The 17,107-nt window shown below is 50.7% G+C and overlaps 1 protein-coding gene across 13 annotated transcripts in view; it reads left to right on the top strand.

Moving 5' to 3' along the window:
- The first annotated feature begins 14,332 nt into the window (after positions 1–14,332).
- Positions 14,333–17,107, top strand: part of CACNA1A (calcium voltage-gated channel subunit alpha1 A) — a 1,220,168-nt gene continuing 1,217,393 nt past the window's right edge. For all 13 annotated transcript variants that reach the window (XM_085600715.1, XM_085600714.1, XM_085600719.1 and 10 more), the window contains exon 1: positions 14,333–15,435. In XM_085600715.1, coding sequence (XP_085456841.1) covers positions 15,158–15,435 — 278 coding nt within the window. In that variant the 5' untranslated portion in view covers positions 14,333–15,157. The remainder of the gene's footprint in view (positions 15,436–17,107) is intronic.

The following is a 17,107-nucleotide window of genomic DNA, read 5'->3' as shown; positions in this document are numbered from 1 at the left end:
TTAAGAAGGGTGACAGGAATAGTACCCACTGTTACAGGCCAATTATCCTCCTTGACTCAGTGTTTAAGGTTGTAGGGCGTATCCTCTTGCAGTGATTATCCACATGGGCGGAGAAGCATAAGATCCTGTTGGATGTCCAGTTTGGATTTCGATCGGGACGCTCTACCATTGCTCAGTGTCTTAATTTATCCATGTTACTGAGCAAATATACTGTTGCTCGCCACGGCACTGTTTATCTTGCCTTCATTGTCTTGTCCTCCACATTTGATTGCGTTAATAGAACTAAATAGTGGCTGTCCATGAGGGCAATGGGGGTGGATAACAGTATTGTTCATTTTTTAGAGGATTTGCATAAGTCAACCAAGGCTAACTTCCGGTTTTCACAGAGCCTTCGGGTCACTAGGGACCTGGAGACAAAGAGGGGAGTACGGCAGGGGTGCATCCTGACCCCATTCCTGTTTAATCTTTACATAAATGATTTGGATACTGCATTAAGAGCCCCTTGGGTTGACTACCCGTGTGTAGGGTGGGGTGGCATCCCCGTCCTGATTTATGCGGACGATACCGTCCTTATATTTAGAACTGCAATAGGTTTGCAATCTCTATTAAAGGCTTACTCCAAATTTATGACGGACCAGGATTTGGCAATAAACAATTCAAAATCTTACATGATGCAAGTGGGGCAACGATCCAAAAAGAGTTTCCAATTTAGTGTTGGCCATGCTAAAATCCCCCGCACTAATGTTTTCTCCTATTTGGAGGTCCTTTTTGACGATAACTTAAATTGGGGTCCATTAATTTTGAGGAAAAAGGGGGACCTGGGACGGGTGAATGCGGCAATTTTTTAATTTGGCCTCAAAAATAGGAAAAAAACCAATTGGAGCCATGCTGAAGGTCTACCAAGCCGAAAGCATGGCCATAGCTAGCTATGGAAGCAAAATCTGGGGACACATGGCTGCGGATTCCCTCCAGGTGGCTGAGAATGATTTTTTGAAGCGCCTGTTGTGTGTTCCCCGTGGAACATCCAATTTAGCAGTCCATGAGGAACTGGGGGTCCCCTATTTAAGTGATGTCCTCGCGCTGCACCCCTTGGTGTTCTGGTTGAGGTGCTGGCTGAATAAAGAGTTAACTCTTAACCATGCAATTTTAAGAAAGTGTATGTCCCTCGATATTGCATCCAGAATTCCCTGCCTTAACTACATTAAAAGCAGCCTTGAAGGGGTAGGGTGCGTTGATTTATTCTATAAGCCCGAAACCATTGCCAAGAAGGACGTGGAATTAATTAGGGTGGCCTTCTTAACCTCAAGTATATTGGACAGGGAGGTGCGGAGATGATGAAACCAAGTGTTCGTAAGTTTTTAAGGCTTAAAAAAACTCCGACATCGGAACCTTATCTTATGGGGTTTCTATCAATACATGAGAGGTTTTTACTAACTAGATTTCGGATAAACCTTTTTCACCTCCTGTTAGCCAGACCCAAGGACTACAGTAGAGGTCAAGTGCTAGCTCGCTGTGGCTGCAACGGACAGTCTCCACAGGACTTGCTGCATTTTATGTTTTTATGTAAGTTTTATGAAACCCCTCGAAGGTATTTTCTGGTTCCCATTTTAAAAAGAATTAAATTTACTCAGGCCCGTCCTACCCTTATGTACCTTCAATTGTTGAAAGAGGAGTGCATTAATTTTATAGTGGGGTTTTTAAAAGCTACTGTGAAATCCAGGGCCTGTATGGATGTTTAGACAACAGAAAGTTATTTTCTCCAGGCACATTGCACTTTAGGTTCTGAATATTTTGGGAGGCTGGGTATTGGGTTTTACTTATGAATCGTGTATGGGTCTTACTTTTTTAAATTATGTTTTAATGTATCACTGTCTTTATGTACATGTAACCTTGCAACTTTTATGGTTTTCCGACGTGAAACCGAATAAGGTTTATTTGTATTGTATTGTAAAAACTTGGTGAATTTCAAATCGTATTTAGCAATTGCAAATTGCAAAAGTTGCATTCAGGAGCAGCTTGATGACATCACAATGACTAAGGGCTTTCACCAGCCGCGGTCCATGCAGGTAAGAGCGGTGGGGCAGTGGGGCCGGGTAAAGGGGGATTTTGAGGGACGGTGCGGAGGGAAATTTTATTATTTATTTAATTTCCCCTCTGCAACGTCCCTCGAAATCCCCCCTTACCCGGCTCCACCACCTCACCGCTGTTACCTGCACGGACCGCAGCTGGCTTTCACGCATGCTCTCTAGAATAATCCGAATGAGAGAGGAAGGCAGGCTGTGCGAGGTGTGTATGTTGCTTAAATTTATTTGGCTTTTCAAGCAACTTTAAAACATCATGTCCCGAGAGGAGACCGAAAACGAAACTGGTGGCGGCAAAAGGAACCTGGAATTCATTGAGGAGTTGAAGGTGCTTACAGAAGAAAGTGGTAGTCATTATCATGAGCTTTTTGGGAAAAACTCCTTTCACGTTCTTGAAAGCCAAATAAAAAAAATTGGGGGCCTTCTAAAATACATGTAGTTGGAGTGTCACATTGTACCGTTGAGGAGATAAGAAAGCGGTGGTACGCAGGTGTGGCCCATGCTGGTAAGAGCAGTGGGACAGGGTGGGGGGGATAAGACAGATGAAGACACAATTTGTTTTATCATTTATGTAATTTTCCCTCAACAGTGTCTGTCGAATCCCCCCCACCTCTCCTCTCTTACCTGTACGGGCCACTCCTTGGGGTACAATCTGCTTTCAACCACAGACAGCAAGGTGGCAAATAAACTTGCTGTAGCCTGTCAAACTGGTGTGTGTCCCTCAACCCAGGCCCCCCAACACCTCTGGAAGATCTGATCGAAAGCACCTTTCTAGCCAGAGAGTATAGTTGGGCTTGCAGAAATGGCTACTTGTGCCCCACCCACAACATCCAAAGGTAAGTGTGAAATTATAACATTATTTCTTGCAAGGTCTTTTAGTAATTCTACATAATTTTTAAGTCAGTAGCATTTGAAAAATAAATCCTGATCAATGCATATCATTACCATTCTGAGGCATTCTGGGATATGTAGTAAATATACTTGTTTTAGGGACAACTTCTGACTTTTCCCATAGCTGTAAAATACATTTATTGAATTATAAAAAAATAATAATTTAAAGAACATATTTTTTAAATAAAATCAGTTTTTATTTGATTATCAACTACAAAAAACGTAGTTTTACATTCAGCATACTATGATCTTTTGGTATATATCATAGATGTCGCATCCACAAGAGGTGAAGATTTCGAGCAGGAGGCACCGCAAGACACTCCGTCACATATGAAGGAAGTTAATGCAAGCACACAAGCACCAACACCTTCACCTCCTGTTCCATCCAGAATCAGAGCAGCAGTCTCTCTGCTTCCAGATTAATTTCAGGAGTAAGAGGTCCAAACAACAGGCATGGAAAAAGTATGGAAACTGTGGCCCTGACTGCTACGCAGGAAAAAAAAATGGAGACAACACAACCTGCTAGAAGAGAGGTTGTTTCTGCATCAGTGCAGTGCTTCCAAAGTGTGAGGTTCAGATGATGGTGACACCACATTTGATTTTGGTGGCTCATAAGCCTCAATGCTGGCAGTACAGTGCCTACTAAATAAGAACATAAAATTGCTTCATTTCGCTGTTAGTGCCCATGGATTAAAAACATTGGCAACATCAAAGATGTCTTATGTAAGCTAAATAACACCATTGAGGAGGGGTAAAAGTGATTGTTGATTATATTAAGCAACTAAAAGAGCTGTAACAGATTTGCGTACAGTTTTACAGCAAGAAACCAGACATAATAGCGCTGCTATCATCAGCTTATGTGCTGATTAGATGCGGTCACAAGGTCTGTTCACGGACTGAAACATGATGCTGACACTTTATCAAGGCACACAGTCAACATGCAGGTAGAGATGGGTCACTGCAGTGGCGATGTTGCACCTAGCCTTGTTCAGGTCACCAGTGCTTTTGAAAATATACAAACCTCGCACATCTCTGCGACTGGTGGATTAGGTCGAGGTGAAAGTGAAATGGATTCAAACCTCAAAAGCATCTTTGTACGAGAAACCATCAGTCTGTCACACTCACAGACAAACTACAGGGAGTGATGTATCACAAATTCATAATGTTGATACCATAGAAAGGGCACGTGTGAAAGGGTGAAAGAAGCATTAGTACGTTTCTCATGTTACTTGTTATTTTCTTTACATTTGTTCAAAAGGAGGTGGTTATTTTCTGAAACATTAGAATTGTGTTTGATGATAAAGACCCTTGACAATGTAACTAAACCTGAAGGAAATGTAGTAAAGGGTTAAGGTAAAAGAAACATTGGTGTGTGGACTGTTTATTATTTTTAATCGAAGTGATCTCTGCATGTTCCACTTTACTCTTCCTTCTCCTGCCCTTGAGCCATCTGGAGGGTGATGTTGTGGTATTAGCAGATCATCCTCATCCGACCCGGGATCTGAGATGATGGGTATTCTTCTGTGTGTTGCTATGTTGTGGAATATAGCACATGTTGCCATAATATTGCAGCTTGTCCCGGATCAATACTGGAGTGCCCAACCCCTTTTAGGAAATAGCAGAACAACTTTTCAGCAGATTAAATGTGTGCTCAATCACACTATGGGCCCGATTCTGTTCTCATTCGGAAAGGATCCCGACCAAATCGGATCTAGAATCTGAATGCTTTCCATACGACTCGGAGTGCTGGGGTCCAATAGAGCGCGTACGATGCATCCGTATGCTGATGGACTCAGTTCGCTCGGACTCCAATTGAACTCTATGGGAGCCTGTATACCAAACACGTACACAGGCTGCCATAGTAAAAAAGGGTGGGTGGGGAAAAGGGTACAGCATGTGGCGGGCACCCCATGGTGCCCACCACACTGTGCATGCTTGGGTCGGGGGGACCCATGGGCATCCCCCCGTGACCGATTCGGAGGACCCCGGGTAAAGGTGGGCCTGCTACGGCCCCCCAAAGTCCAATTCCCCCAGCCATATTGGCTCACTGAGACCGAGCCTTTATGGCTGTCCGAATCGTGCATTGTACTCGCTCGCTCGGAATCTGGCTCCATTGCGCAGCACGATTCGGCTGCGAAGGAGTCGTACGGACAGGATTGAGTTTGGAAACAATTCGGTCGACGCGGACGAGATCTTTGCATCGTACTTGGTTGTTCGGAACTGTGTACGATTCGGTCAGAAACAAGGGCTACGAATCGGATCGGGGAAAGCCGGGTCCGATTCAGAGGCCTTCCGACCGACATCGGAATCAGGCCCTATGTGTAGATTTACAGGCAGCATTGTAGCGCTGTTCACTTGGCGTTGCAGGGTTAATATACAGTGTTATAATCCAGGAGAGCAAATCATCAGCATTATCTCATACAATGTTAAAATGAAAAATAATTTAGAAACAAAATGGATGACCATGTTCAGCAGATATGCTTAAAATTACCAAGTAGATATCCTTCTCTAAATTCTCCCCTGAGAAGGTGTGCTTAAATCCCACTATGCCTAACCCTAAAGGAATGATGGGTACTTCCAGGGAATATTGCCACTATACATTTAATTAAGTTTTAAGCATTGCAACTTCTATGTTTAGAGGATGTGTATTCTTTCTATTTCTACAAATAAACTCATTGTCAGATGGTGGGCATATTGTAACATGAGTTCCATCAATACATTCTATGACATGCGGAAATTGTGCTCTTTGAGAACTTTTCAACTTGGTTAACTCCTATTCCTGTTTAGCTGTTGAAAATGTAATTTAATAATTTATCTTCAATAGCATTGCATCAACAAAAGCTCTGAAAAACTGGTAAAGTGTGCTTTGTGATACCCCACCTGCTCTACTAATCTCATCTTGATAGCTCCCAGAGCCTAAGAGGTGCAGTGAGCATTATACCTGCACAGGAGTAGGGATTTAATTGCTCGTCTTTGGCTTGTCCACACACTCATTGACGCTGCCTCCGTAGCAGTCAGGGCCACAGTTTCCATACTTTTTAGGTCAAACCCTACCAGACAGCCCAGCTGTCTGGTTTGCTAATGACTTCTTGGGGCATTCTTAAAGTTCCCTGGAAATGCATTCCGCACACTGCTTACCATTGGCTTTGTGTTTTGTAACTTACATTTGCTTGCTTTCTGTTTGCTGGCTTTATGTATTTTAGGCTGTCTAACTTGAGTTTGTCCCTCCCGCAGACCAGAGCCTATTAACTGTATTTTTCCACAACTTCTCACTTTCTGTAAACAGTCCTTTAAATCTTGTTCTTATCTTGTCACATTTGCTGTACATTCAAAGACAGAGATCAAATGTCAGGCTCTGTCTTCCAAGGAAGCTTGGTGTTTACTTCTCTTTCTCTGACTTCAAAGTGAGAGGATTTATGTGACAGTCTTGCTGTGAAAGGAAATGCTTTTTTCTAGCTCACAACAAAATGTAAATGTCTGTAAATGAACTGTTCAGATATTTCAAAATATATCAGAATTAGGAAATTACAAATGAAACAATTTTTTTTGTAATCCTGCAGTGTGGTGGAAACAAATGTTTTAATATGATCAAAACAAATCGATATACAAAGTGATGACATTTCCACACATTATCGTTTGTGCGATGTATACTTCTAGCAGTAAAACTGTATGTATCTGCAAATGCAATGGTTATTTCAATTGAAAATGTGTTGTCTTTAATGGCAGTGCACTACCACACCATACATACTCCACACTACGCCACTCCGCTGTACACCAGTCCACTCTGTGACACTCTACTCCACTGTATGCCCCTCCACTCATGCCCCTCCACTCTTTGCCAGACTTTGACACTTTACGACATGCCACTCCATTCGATGACACTCCTGTCAACTGTACGACATGCCACTCAAATCTACGCCACTCCACACCACTATATGATGCGTCACTCCACTATATGACACACCATTCTACGCTTCTCCACTTTGACCCTCTACAACACCCCACTCTACGATACACCATTCCACTCTATGCCACTCCACTGTATGCCACTCTGTGACATGCCCCTCCCCTTTATGCCACTTCACTCTAAGACACTCTATGAGGTGTCACACCACTGTACTTTACGACACGCCACTCCAATGTGCGCCAAACCACTCTACTCCACTCTATGCCACTCCTCTACGACACTACACTCTACGACACTTTATTCCACTTTATGCCATTCCACTCTGCGACAATTTACTCCACTCTACTCTACAACAGCTTACTCCACTCTATGCAACTCCCGCTACCCTGTTTTACTCCACTCTACGCCCCTCCAGTTGATGTCCCGCCACTTTTTTCCACCTTACGACACTCTACTCCCTCCATGATACTGCATTTTATGACACTCTACACCACTCTGTGCCACTCCACTCTACGCCAATCTGCCCCACTCTAGCCACAACACTCTACTTAACTCCCTCTACGCCACTTTATTCCACTCTACTCCACTCCACTCTAGTCTATGACATACTCTACTCCACTCTGTCACTCCACTCTATAACAGTCTATGCCACTCTACGACAATCTACTCCACTTTATGACTCTCCACTCTACACAACTCTACTCTATGCTCTTCCACTCTATTCCACTCCAATCTACTCCCACCACAACACTCCACAAAACTCTACACCCCTCCACTCTGTGCCACTCTACTCCACGACATTCCATTTCACTCTACGCCACTCCACTGCACTGTACGACACTCTGAGGCACTCACAAGTCTCTACGGCACTCCACATAACTCCACAACACTCCAATCCATGCCACTCTCCTCTACGCCACTAACCTTTAGCCATGCTGAACAGCAGCCACACGGGTGTACAACATGGCTAAAACACATTGGCAAAGCCAAGAGCTCTTGCAGAGGCGAGACCTATTGGCTTTGCCAATGCTTGTTTAATACACTATGGCCGACATTCTTTCTCATATAGTCCTTTTCACATAGTCTCTCGTGTGCACATTTTCTCAGAGCTTCGCTCACCCTCACACACATTGTCTCAGGAATGGGGATTAACACAGGAGGCATGGAGACGGCATTCGTTTCTCCTGCACACAGTCTTTTGCTGACACTCCTGTACAGGCGCAGCGCCTTAGATGCCCTCTCTAGTAAGGTTACAGGTCTCAGGAAACTCCCATCACTGACAACGGAGCCGACATCCGGGAGGATGAACCTAACAGCCTCCTCCGGGAGAGATACCGCTGGAAGAGAGATATATAGGTTCTGTAAGCATCAGAGTGAGTTGGATTCTTTTTATTCATTTATACTCTAATGAAATGACTTTTTGTGCTTTGTTAACCCCCATATAGAGAGATTTTGTGCATTATATACAGCGTTTAAAAATGGCAGAAAATATGGTATGAAGCGCCATATTAAAAAAAACAATGTATTGCCCCAATCCAAGTGTATCCTGTGAATACAGGCTAGTGTAAGAGAGCGTTGTGGTTCTCAGGCAGTAAACACATCCCTTTGTAAGCGACCCTTCTGCTTTCTGGGATCTCGCCCCTGCAGACAGTCCAGTATAGAAATATCTGTGAATTGTGAAGGCCACTAAGGCAGATTTCTTTGCTTTGACAACACCAATATGAGAGAGGTCTTTGAGAGGGACATGTGTGCTGTGTTATGGAATATGTGCTTCACACTAGGACGGCCATATAAACACTGCCTAGGATCAGAGAGGGACGTTCCTTTACGGACATATCCTGTACACATAGAGCCCAGTAGGAGATGTGTCTGTCTGTTGCCGTGGACTGGTCCCCGTGATTTAGGGCTAATTGACCCTGTAGGAACGGCCTAGGAGAAAGACAAACGCCCTTTGTTTTTACAGAGATTCTGTCCTGGGTGTACACACAATCCTGTGAGATATCCGTGTGATTCACATTACATAAACCCTACAATCACTGCTCACCGAGAGAAAACGGTATTTTTTACACGGACCCTCCCTGTAAACACACTCCAGTGACAGATCCCATGCTTTAAAATATTAGTATATAGGGTCCTGCTGCTGCTCACCGAACATGTTCTTTAAACACATCCCAATGGGGCAGAGGCCGAGAGCCCTATGCTTACGGCCAACCTTCCCTGTAAACACAGCCCCATTTTACCAGACCGAGGTCCCTTCCCCTTTGAACGGGCGGCCCCGCCTCCGTAGATATAGATGGACGAGCTCTCTTCCTCGGCATCAGACGCACGCAGCCAAGGCCCCTCCCCCACCTCAAATGGCTGCGGGGAAACCAATTCAGCATCACTAGGAGTGGACGGGTCCCAACGAACGCCGGATTGCAGCTAGCAATGCAGGTGCTGCGTCTGCTCGCCCCGGCCCCCAAGCAACCCCTCCAGGAGGCAGCGACTGTCAGACTGGCGGCGCCCGCCCTCCTTGGGTACCACAGGGAGGCTGCGTGGATGTCAGCTAGGGCTTACTGACCATCATAACTGGCCATGGACCCCTCTTCCTGGGTACCAGGGGTAGTATTGTGTGATCAGAGCGTCGCTCTGCGCGCCCAGCCGCACATTCTGGACCTGCTCCTTTGCCAACTGGGAGCGCCCCCTTCAGCCTGCACACTGGCACCTTGCAGTGGTACTGTGCCCCTCCCCCAGCCCACTAACTGGCACGTTACAGTAGTGATGTGCCCCTCCCCCATCCCCCTAAATGGCTCGTTACAGTAGTACTATGCCCCTCCCCCACTCCCCCATCCCCCTGACTGGCTCGTTACAGAGGTACTGTGCCTCTAGCCCCCAGCCTCCTGACTGGCACCTTGCAGTAGTATTGTGCCCCTCCCCCAGCCTCCTGACTGGCACGTTACAGAAATACTTTGGCTCTCCCCTTTAGGCTCTTGAATGACATAGTGCATCCCTCAATCCTCTTGACTGGGATCTTCCCGGGACACTACGGGCACACCAAGCAGGGGGCCGGTGCCCTCCCATGGCACTTTGCACCCCCTATCCTAGCCCCCACCCCCTCCCCCCGCAGTCACCCTCGCAGATATGACCACCCACCGGCATCATGTGCCCTAGAACCTGCAGGCGGGCATCTTCAAGTGGCACATTCCATGACCACCCATTCTAGTGGCATTCTACTCCCCGCGCCCCATTCACCCTCACAATGCCCCGGGCCCTCTGTGCCCATTCCTCTCCTGTACCCCGTAAACAGGCACCTGCCAATAACACCCCTTTCCCTTCCTGTATCCCCCAGTCTGGCAGCTCGCCGTGACACTCTGCACCTCTAATTGCCCAGTCAGGGACACTCTGATGTGATCACTTCTTAGCCTCGGACTAGCACCTCACACTGGCATCGTATACCCCTCTCTTCATATAGCTTCCGGGTTCGCTCCTTCCCGTGGCGCTCGTTCCAACCTTTTAGCCTGAATCCCCGACACTGGCCCCTCACAGTGGTACTCAGTACTAAAGCCCTCAGACTGATACCTCGTAGTGACAGGTAGGCCGCACTGCCCCTACAGCTCCCATACCGGCAACTACTAGCACAGCCTGGTTCTTGGATCCCCAAGATGAGTGTCCCCTCGCCGTGACGCGGTGCCCACGGGCCGCCAGCAAACCACAGCCTGGCACCTCATACTAACCTGTGGTGCACCATTTCCTCACACAGACCCATGATTGGCACCTCACCGCGACAGTGTGTCCCTGGATTGCCCATCCACTTATTCTAAGCTGCCCTTCACCGCAGTCTGTACAATCCTGCCCATCCTACTCACAAATGAGCAGGGCACAAGTCCTAAAAAAAGAAGTGGGGGGACGCTGTCACCGGAAGTGACGTCACAACAGGAATCTCATGAAAATAAGTGGGGGGACGCTGTCACCGGAAGTGACGTCACAACAGGAATCTCATGAGTATTCATATGCCTTTAGATGACGGGGCATTTCACAGCACTGCTACCCCTGGTCTGTTCCTCGATGTCCTTTGCAACCCCCCCCCTCCCCCCCACTCCCCCGAGGGGGTGCCCCAGTTGCACAACGAAGTGCTCGCTCCGCCTCCCAATCACTCCAGCCTGCACACACCACCGGTGCCTCTTAAAGTCTCCAATTACAAATATTAGCATATCTTTGGTAATTTACGGGAAACTTCCCTCCCACCCGGGCTCTCTGCTCACACGATGCTGTCCAGCTTTTGGGCAGGGGGGACGGCGTCCACCCGGAAAAACCTGGTAAAATAAGTGGGGGGACGCCGTCCACCCGCGTGGTACCCCGACTCGAGCCCTGCAAATGAGCAGCTCTGAGCACCTGCCCTTCACTTCTCTCTGCACATTCTCCCCGTGCACAGCAGCCAGGCTCCTTAGGTCCACCTGTAGAGCTCCCCTTGTACAGCCCTACTCGGCCCCACGCAGTCTGTACAGCACATCTCTCCCATGCGCACCCCCCACATTTACGTCTATTTCACCCAGTCCCTGAACACCTCTCTGCACATCCTCCCCGTGCAATGCTGCCACTACCTTAGGTCCACCTGCAGAGCTCCCCTTGTACAGCTCTAAACGACCCCTCGCAGCCTGTACAGCACATCTCTCCCATGCACATCCCCCACATGCACATGTCTATTCCACCCATCCCTGCACACCTCTCTGCACATCCTCCCCGTGCACAGCTGCCAGTACCTTAGGTCCACCTGCAGAGCTCCCCTTGTACAGCTCTAAACGACCCCTCGCAGTCAGCACATCTCTCCTATGCGCATCCCCTACATTCACATTACTATTCCACCCATCCCCTGCAATCCTCTCTGCACATCCTCCCCGTGCACAGCTGCCGGAACCTTAGGTTCACTTGCAGAGCTCCCCTTGAACAGCTCTAAACGACCCCTCGCAGTCTGTACCGCACATCTCTCCTATGCGCATCCCCCACATGCACGTCTATTCCACCCATCCCTGCACTCCTCTCTGCACATCTGCCCCGTGCACAGCAGCCAGGCTCCTTAGGTCCACCTGCCGAGCTCCCCTTGTACAGCTCTACACGCCCGCTCCCAGTCTGTACAGCATATCTCTCCCATGCGCATCCCCCACATGCACATGTCTATTCCACCCATTCCTGTACACCTCTCTGCACATCCTCCCCGTGCACAGCTGCCAGTACTATAGATCCACTTGCAGAGCTCCCCTTGCACAGCTGCCAGTACTATAGGTCCACTTGCAGAGCTCCCCTTGTACAGCTCTACACGGCCCCTTGCAGTCTGGACAGCACATCTCTCCTATGCGCATCCCCCACATGCACGTCTATTCCACCCATCCCTGCACACCTCTCTGCACATCTGCCCCGTGCACAGCAGTCAGGCTCCTTAGGTCCACCTGCCGAGCTCCCCTTGTACAGCTCTACACGGCCCCCTCCCAGTCTGTACAACATATCTCTCCCATGCACAACCCCCACATGCACATGTCTATTTCACCCATCCCTTCACACCTCTCTGCACATCCTCCCCGTGCACAGCTGCCAGTACTATAGGTCCACCTGCAGAGCTCCCCTTGTACAGCTCTACACGGCCCCCACGCAGACTGTACAGCACATCTCTCCTATGCGCATCCCCCACATGCACATGTCTATTCCACCCATCCCCTGCACACCTCTCTGCACATCCTCCCCGTGCACAGCGGCCAGGCTCCTTAGGTCCACCTGCAGAGCTCCCCTTGTACAACTCTAAACGACCCCTCGCAGCCTGTACAGCACATCTCTCCTATGCGCATCCCCTACATTCACATGTCTATTCCAACCATCCCCTGCACACCTCTCTGCACATCCTCCCCGTGCACAGCTGCCGGAACCTTAGGTTCACCTGCAGAGCTCCCCTTGTACAGCTCTAAACGACCCCTCGCAGCCTGTACAGCACATCTCTCCTATGCGCACCCACCACATGCACATGTCTATTCCACCCATCCCCTGCACACCTCTCTGCACATCCTCCCCGTGCACAGCTGCAAGTACCTTAGGTCCACTGGCAGAGCTCCCCTTGTACAGCTCTAAACGACCCCTCGCAGTCTGTACAGCACATCTCTCCCATGCGCATCCCCCACATGCACATGTCTATTCCACCCATCCCTGCACACCTCTCTGCACATCCTCCCCGTACACAGCTGCAAGTACCTTAGGTCCACCGGCAGAGCTCCCCTTGTACAGCTCTGCACAACCCCTCGCAGTCTGTACAGCACATCTCTCCCATGCGCATCCCCCACATGCACATGTCTATTCTACCCATCCCTGCACACCTCTCTGCACATCCTCCCCGTACACAGCGGCAAGTACCTTAGGTCCACCGGCAGAGCTCCCCTTGTACAGCTCTGCACGACCCCTCGCAGTCTGTACAGCACATCTCTCCCATGCACATCCCCCACATGCACATGTCTATTCCACCCATCCCTGCACACCTCTCTGCACATCCTCCCCGTACACAGCTGCAAGTACCTTAGTTCCACCGGCAGAGCTCCCCTTGTACAGCTCTGCACGACCCCTCGCAGCCTGTACAGCACATCTCTCCTATGTGCATCCCCTACAATCACATTACTATTACACCCATCCGCTGCACACCTCTCTGCACATCCTCCCCGTGCACAGCCGCCGGAACCTTAGGTTCACCTGCAGAGTTCCCCTTGTACAGCTCTACACGGCCCTCTCGCAGCCTGTACAGCACATCTCTCCCATGCATCCCCCACATGCACATGTCCATTCCACCCATCCCTGCACACCTCTCTGCACATCCTCCCCGTGCACAGCTGCCAGTACCTTAGGTCCTCCTGCAGAGCTCCCCTTGTACAGCTCTAAACGACCCCTCGCAGCCTGTACAGCACATCTCTCCCATGCGCATCCCCCACATGCACGTTTATTCCACCCATCCCCTGCACACCTCTCCTTTCACCCCCCCCCCTTTACAGATCTCTGCCTGCTCATATCCGTGCACACATCTTCCGCAGATCTCCACCTGCGCCTCATCACCTGCACTCTTACCGCTGCACCCCGTAACCCCACAAGCCTTCCTCTGCACATCTCTCTCTTCACACTATGCACCGTAAACCCTCTGCGCATCTTTCCTTCTGCACACGTCCCCTGAGCCACCCTGGGCCCCGTGTATCTGCCCCTGTGCACATCTCTCCCCTCGACAATCTCTGCAGCCAGAAGTGCTAGAGAGGCAGTCTCCCACAGCCCCCTGTTTCTGCTCGCCCCCACTCCACCAGCCCCCCCCCCCCCGCAGACCCCCCTCACCGAAACTCCAGTGGGCTCGTGGGCGGCCCCATTGGCTGACTGCTGTCACCTGACCAGCCCCGGCTGCTCTTTGGGATGGGGCTGCAGCCTCGAATTGATGACTGGCTGCTCATTCCAGTCCAACCTGCCGGAGCATCAGCCTCGCCATCCCTCCCTCCCGGCAGCTCTATCCTTCATCCTACCTCCTCCTCCTCCCCCTCGCACCGTCCTCAGCCCATGCACCCCCAGGAGGACCCATCTGGGGAGGGGGAGCGCACGATGCCCGACACTGCATCACCCACGGGCGCCCGCTGAGTCCACGCTGGACGGCACACACCTCCGGCTTCCGAGATTCACTCTTCATTTTTGATATTTCAGGATTGCACAAGGTTTCCCCGTCGGCATCCAGTCAGGGGAAAAAAACGACCCCAATGTCGGGTAAGGCAGAAGACGACGAACTGATCCCGCTCTGAAGGGGGAGGGGGCGGCCCCTGCCAGAGCCAACGAATCCCACCTTGTGTTTTCTGTGTGTCTGTGTCCGCAGATTTAGCAATCCTGTGCACGCCTCGGGTCTGAAGATGACGGGGAAGTGACTAGGTCGGTGGCACCTTTGCATGTTTTCGTTATTGCCCCTGGCATCCAGTCGACGCCTGCGATGCACCTATTGCAGCGCAGAGAGAAACTGTCCAGGATGCGGCGCTGAGCAGGACGCAGGGAGGCAGGGGACCGCATTGGAGTGCCACTTGGTCTTCTTGTCTGTGTTCTGTGCATTTGGCTACGTCCAGACCTTGGTCCTCTCGCCACCCTGGCCGAGGGAGCATGCCGGGAGCCACCCTGGTCGCCGTGACCACTGCCCCCCGCCTATGAGTCTGAGCTGACCTGCAGCCGCTCCATGGGATGTGATGTGGAGCGCCTGCCGCACCCCTTCCATTTCCCCAGCGCATCGTAACGCTCGCCCTTTGCTCTTTGCAGGATGGCTCGGTTCGGAGACGAGGTGCCGTCCCGCTATGGCGGGATCAGCGGAGGGGGAGCCGGGGCGGCGGGCGGTGCTGGACGTGGGGGCAGCCGGCAGGGCGGACCGCCGGGGGCCCAAAGGATGTACAAGCAGTCGATGGCGCAGAGAGCGCGAACCATGGCCCTCTACAACCCCATCCCTGTCCGACAGAACTGCTTCACCGTCAACCGCTCCCTCTTCCTCTTCAGCGAGGACAACGTGGTGAGGAAATACGCCAAAAAGATCACCGAATGGCCATATCCTTTTCAGTAAAAGTTGGTGAGGTGGGAGGTGAGGGGGGCATGGGGTGGGGGAGGTCACGGGTTTGGAGAGGGCGCGTGATAGCCATAGATGGGTTGGTTGGTGAGGTAAGAATGCTGGCTGCACTGGGATTGGGCAAATGTAATGGTTGTGGTTTGGCCTGCTAGGGTGGCAACCGGTCCCTTGACGTCTTTGGCCTGGGGACTGGTTAATGCTTTGGATTGCGCTTCGAGCCTTTTGGAGTTGTGGGCATCGTCGGCCCGGTTGGGGCTGGGAAGGATGACTATGAGTGGGGTGGTTGATGCCAGGTCTGCTTCAGGCCTGGGGTTTTGGTACCACTTAAGGTTGTGCTTCTGGAGGCGGTCGGTTTCCTTGGCCCAGCTGGGCCATATAGGGGTGTGGGGTGTCCTTATCTCGGTTTCTGTGGCCCAGCTGGGTCTTAGAAGGGTGTGGGGTGTCCTTATCACGTTTTCCGTGGCCCAGCTGGGTCTTAGAATGGTGTGGGGTGTCCTTATCATGGTTTCCGTGGCCCAGCTGGGTCATAGGAGGGTGTGGGGGTATCCTTAGCACGGTTTCCGTGGCCCAGCTGGGTCCTAGGAGGGTGTGGGGTGTCCTTATCACAGTTTCCGTGGCCCACCTGGGTCTTAGAAGGGTGTGGGGTGTCCATATCACGGTTTCCGTGGTTCAGCTGGGTCATTGAAGGTTGTGGGGTGTCCTTATCACGGTTTCCGTGGCCCAGCTGGGTCCTAGGAGGGTGTGGGGTGTCCTTATCATGGTTTTCGTGGCCCAGCTGGGTCTTAGAAGGGTGTGGGGTGTCCATATCACAGTTTCCGTGGCCCAGCTGGGTCTTTGAAGGGTATGGGTGTCCTTATCACGGTTTCCGTGGCCCAGCTGCGTCTTAGAAGATTGTGGAGTGTCCTTATCACGGTTTCCGTGGCCCAGCTGGGTCTTTGAAGGGTGTGGGGTGTCCTTATCACGGTTTCCGTGACCCAGCTGTGTCTTAGAAGGTTGTGGGGTGTCCTTATCACGGTTTCCGTGGCCCAGCTGGGTCTTTGAAGGGTGTGAGGTGTCCATATCACGGTTTCCGTGGCCCAGCTGGGTCTTAGAAGGGTGTGGGGGTGTCCATATCACGGTTTCCGTGGCCCAGCTGGGTCATTGAAGGTTGTGGGGTGTCCTTATCACGGTTTCTGTGGCCCAGCTGGGTCCTAGGAGGGTGTGGGGTGTCCTTATCATGGTTTTCGTGGCCCAGCTGGGTCTTAGAAGGGTGTGGGGTGTCCATATCACAGTTTCCGTGGCCCAGCTGGGTCTTTGAAGGGTATGGGTGTCCTCATCACGGTTTCCGTGGCCCAGCTGCGTCTTAGAAGATTGTGGAGAGTCCTTATCACGGTTTCTGTGGCCCAGCTGGGTCTTTGAAGGGTGTGGGGTGTCCTTATCACGGTTTCCGTGACCCAGCTGTGTCTTAGAAGGTTGTGGGGTGTCCTTATCACGGTTTCCGTGGCCCAGCTGGGTCTTTGAAGGGTGTGAGGTGTCCATATCACGGTTTCCGTGGCCCAGCTGGGTCTTAGAAGGGTGTGGGGGTGTCCATATCACGGTTTCCGTGGCCCAGCTGGATCTTAGAAGGGTGTTGGGTGTCCTTATCACGGTTTCCGTGGCCCAGCTGGGTCTTAG

The sequence above is a fragment of the Triturus cristatus genome, chromosome 4_2 (genome assembly GCF_964204655.1).
Source record: "Triturus cristatus chromosome 4_2, aTriCri1.1, whole genome shotgun sequence".
In the NCBI taxonomy this organism is placed as follows: domain Eukaryota; kingdom Metazoa; phylum Chordata; class Amphibia; order Caudata; family Salamandridae; genus Triturus; species Triturus cristatus.
Note: the sequence above shows the minus strand (reverse complement) of the source record. Positions and strands in the feature narration are given on the sequence as shown.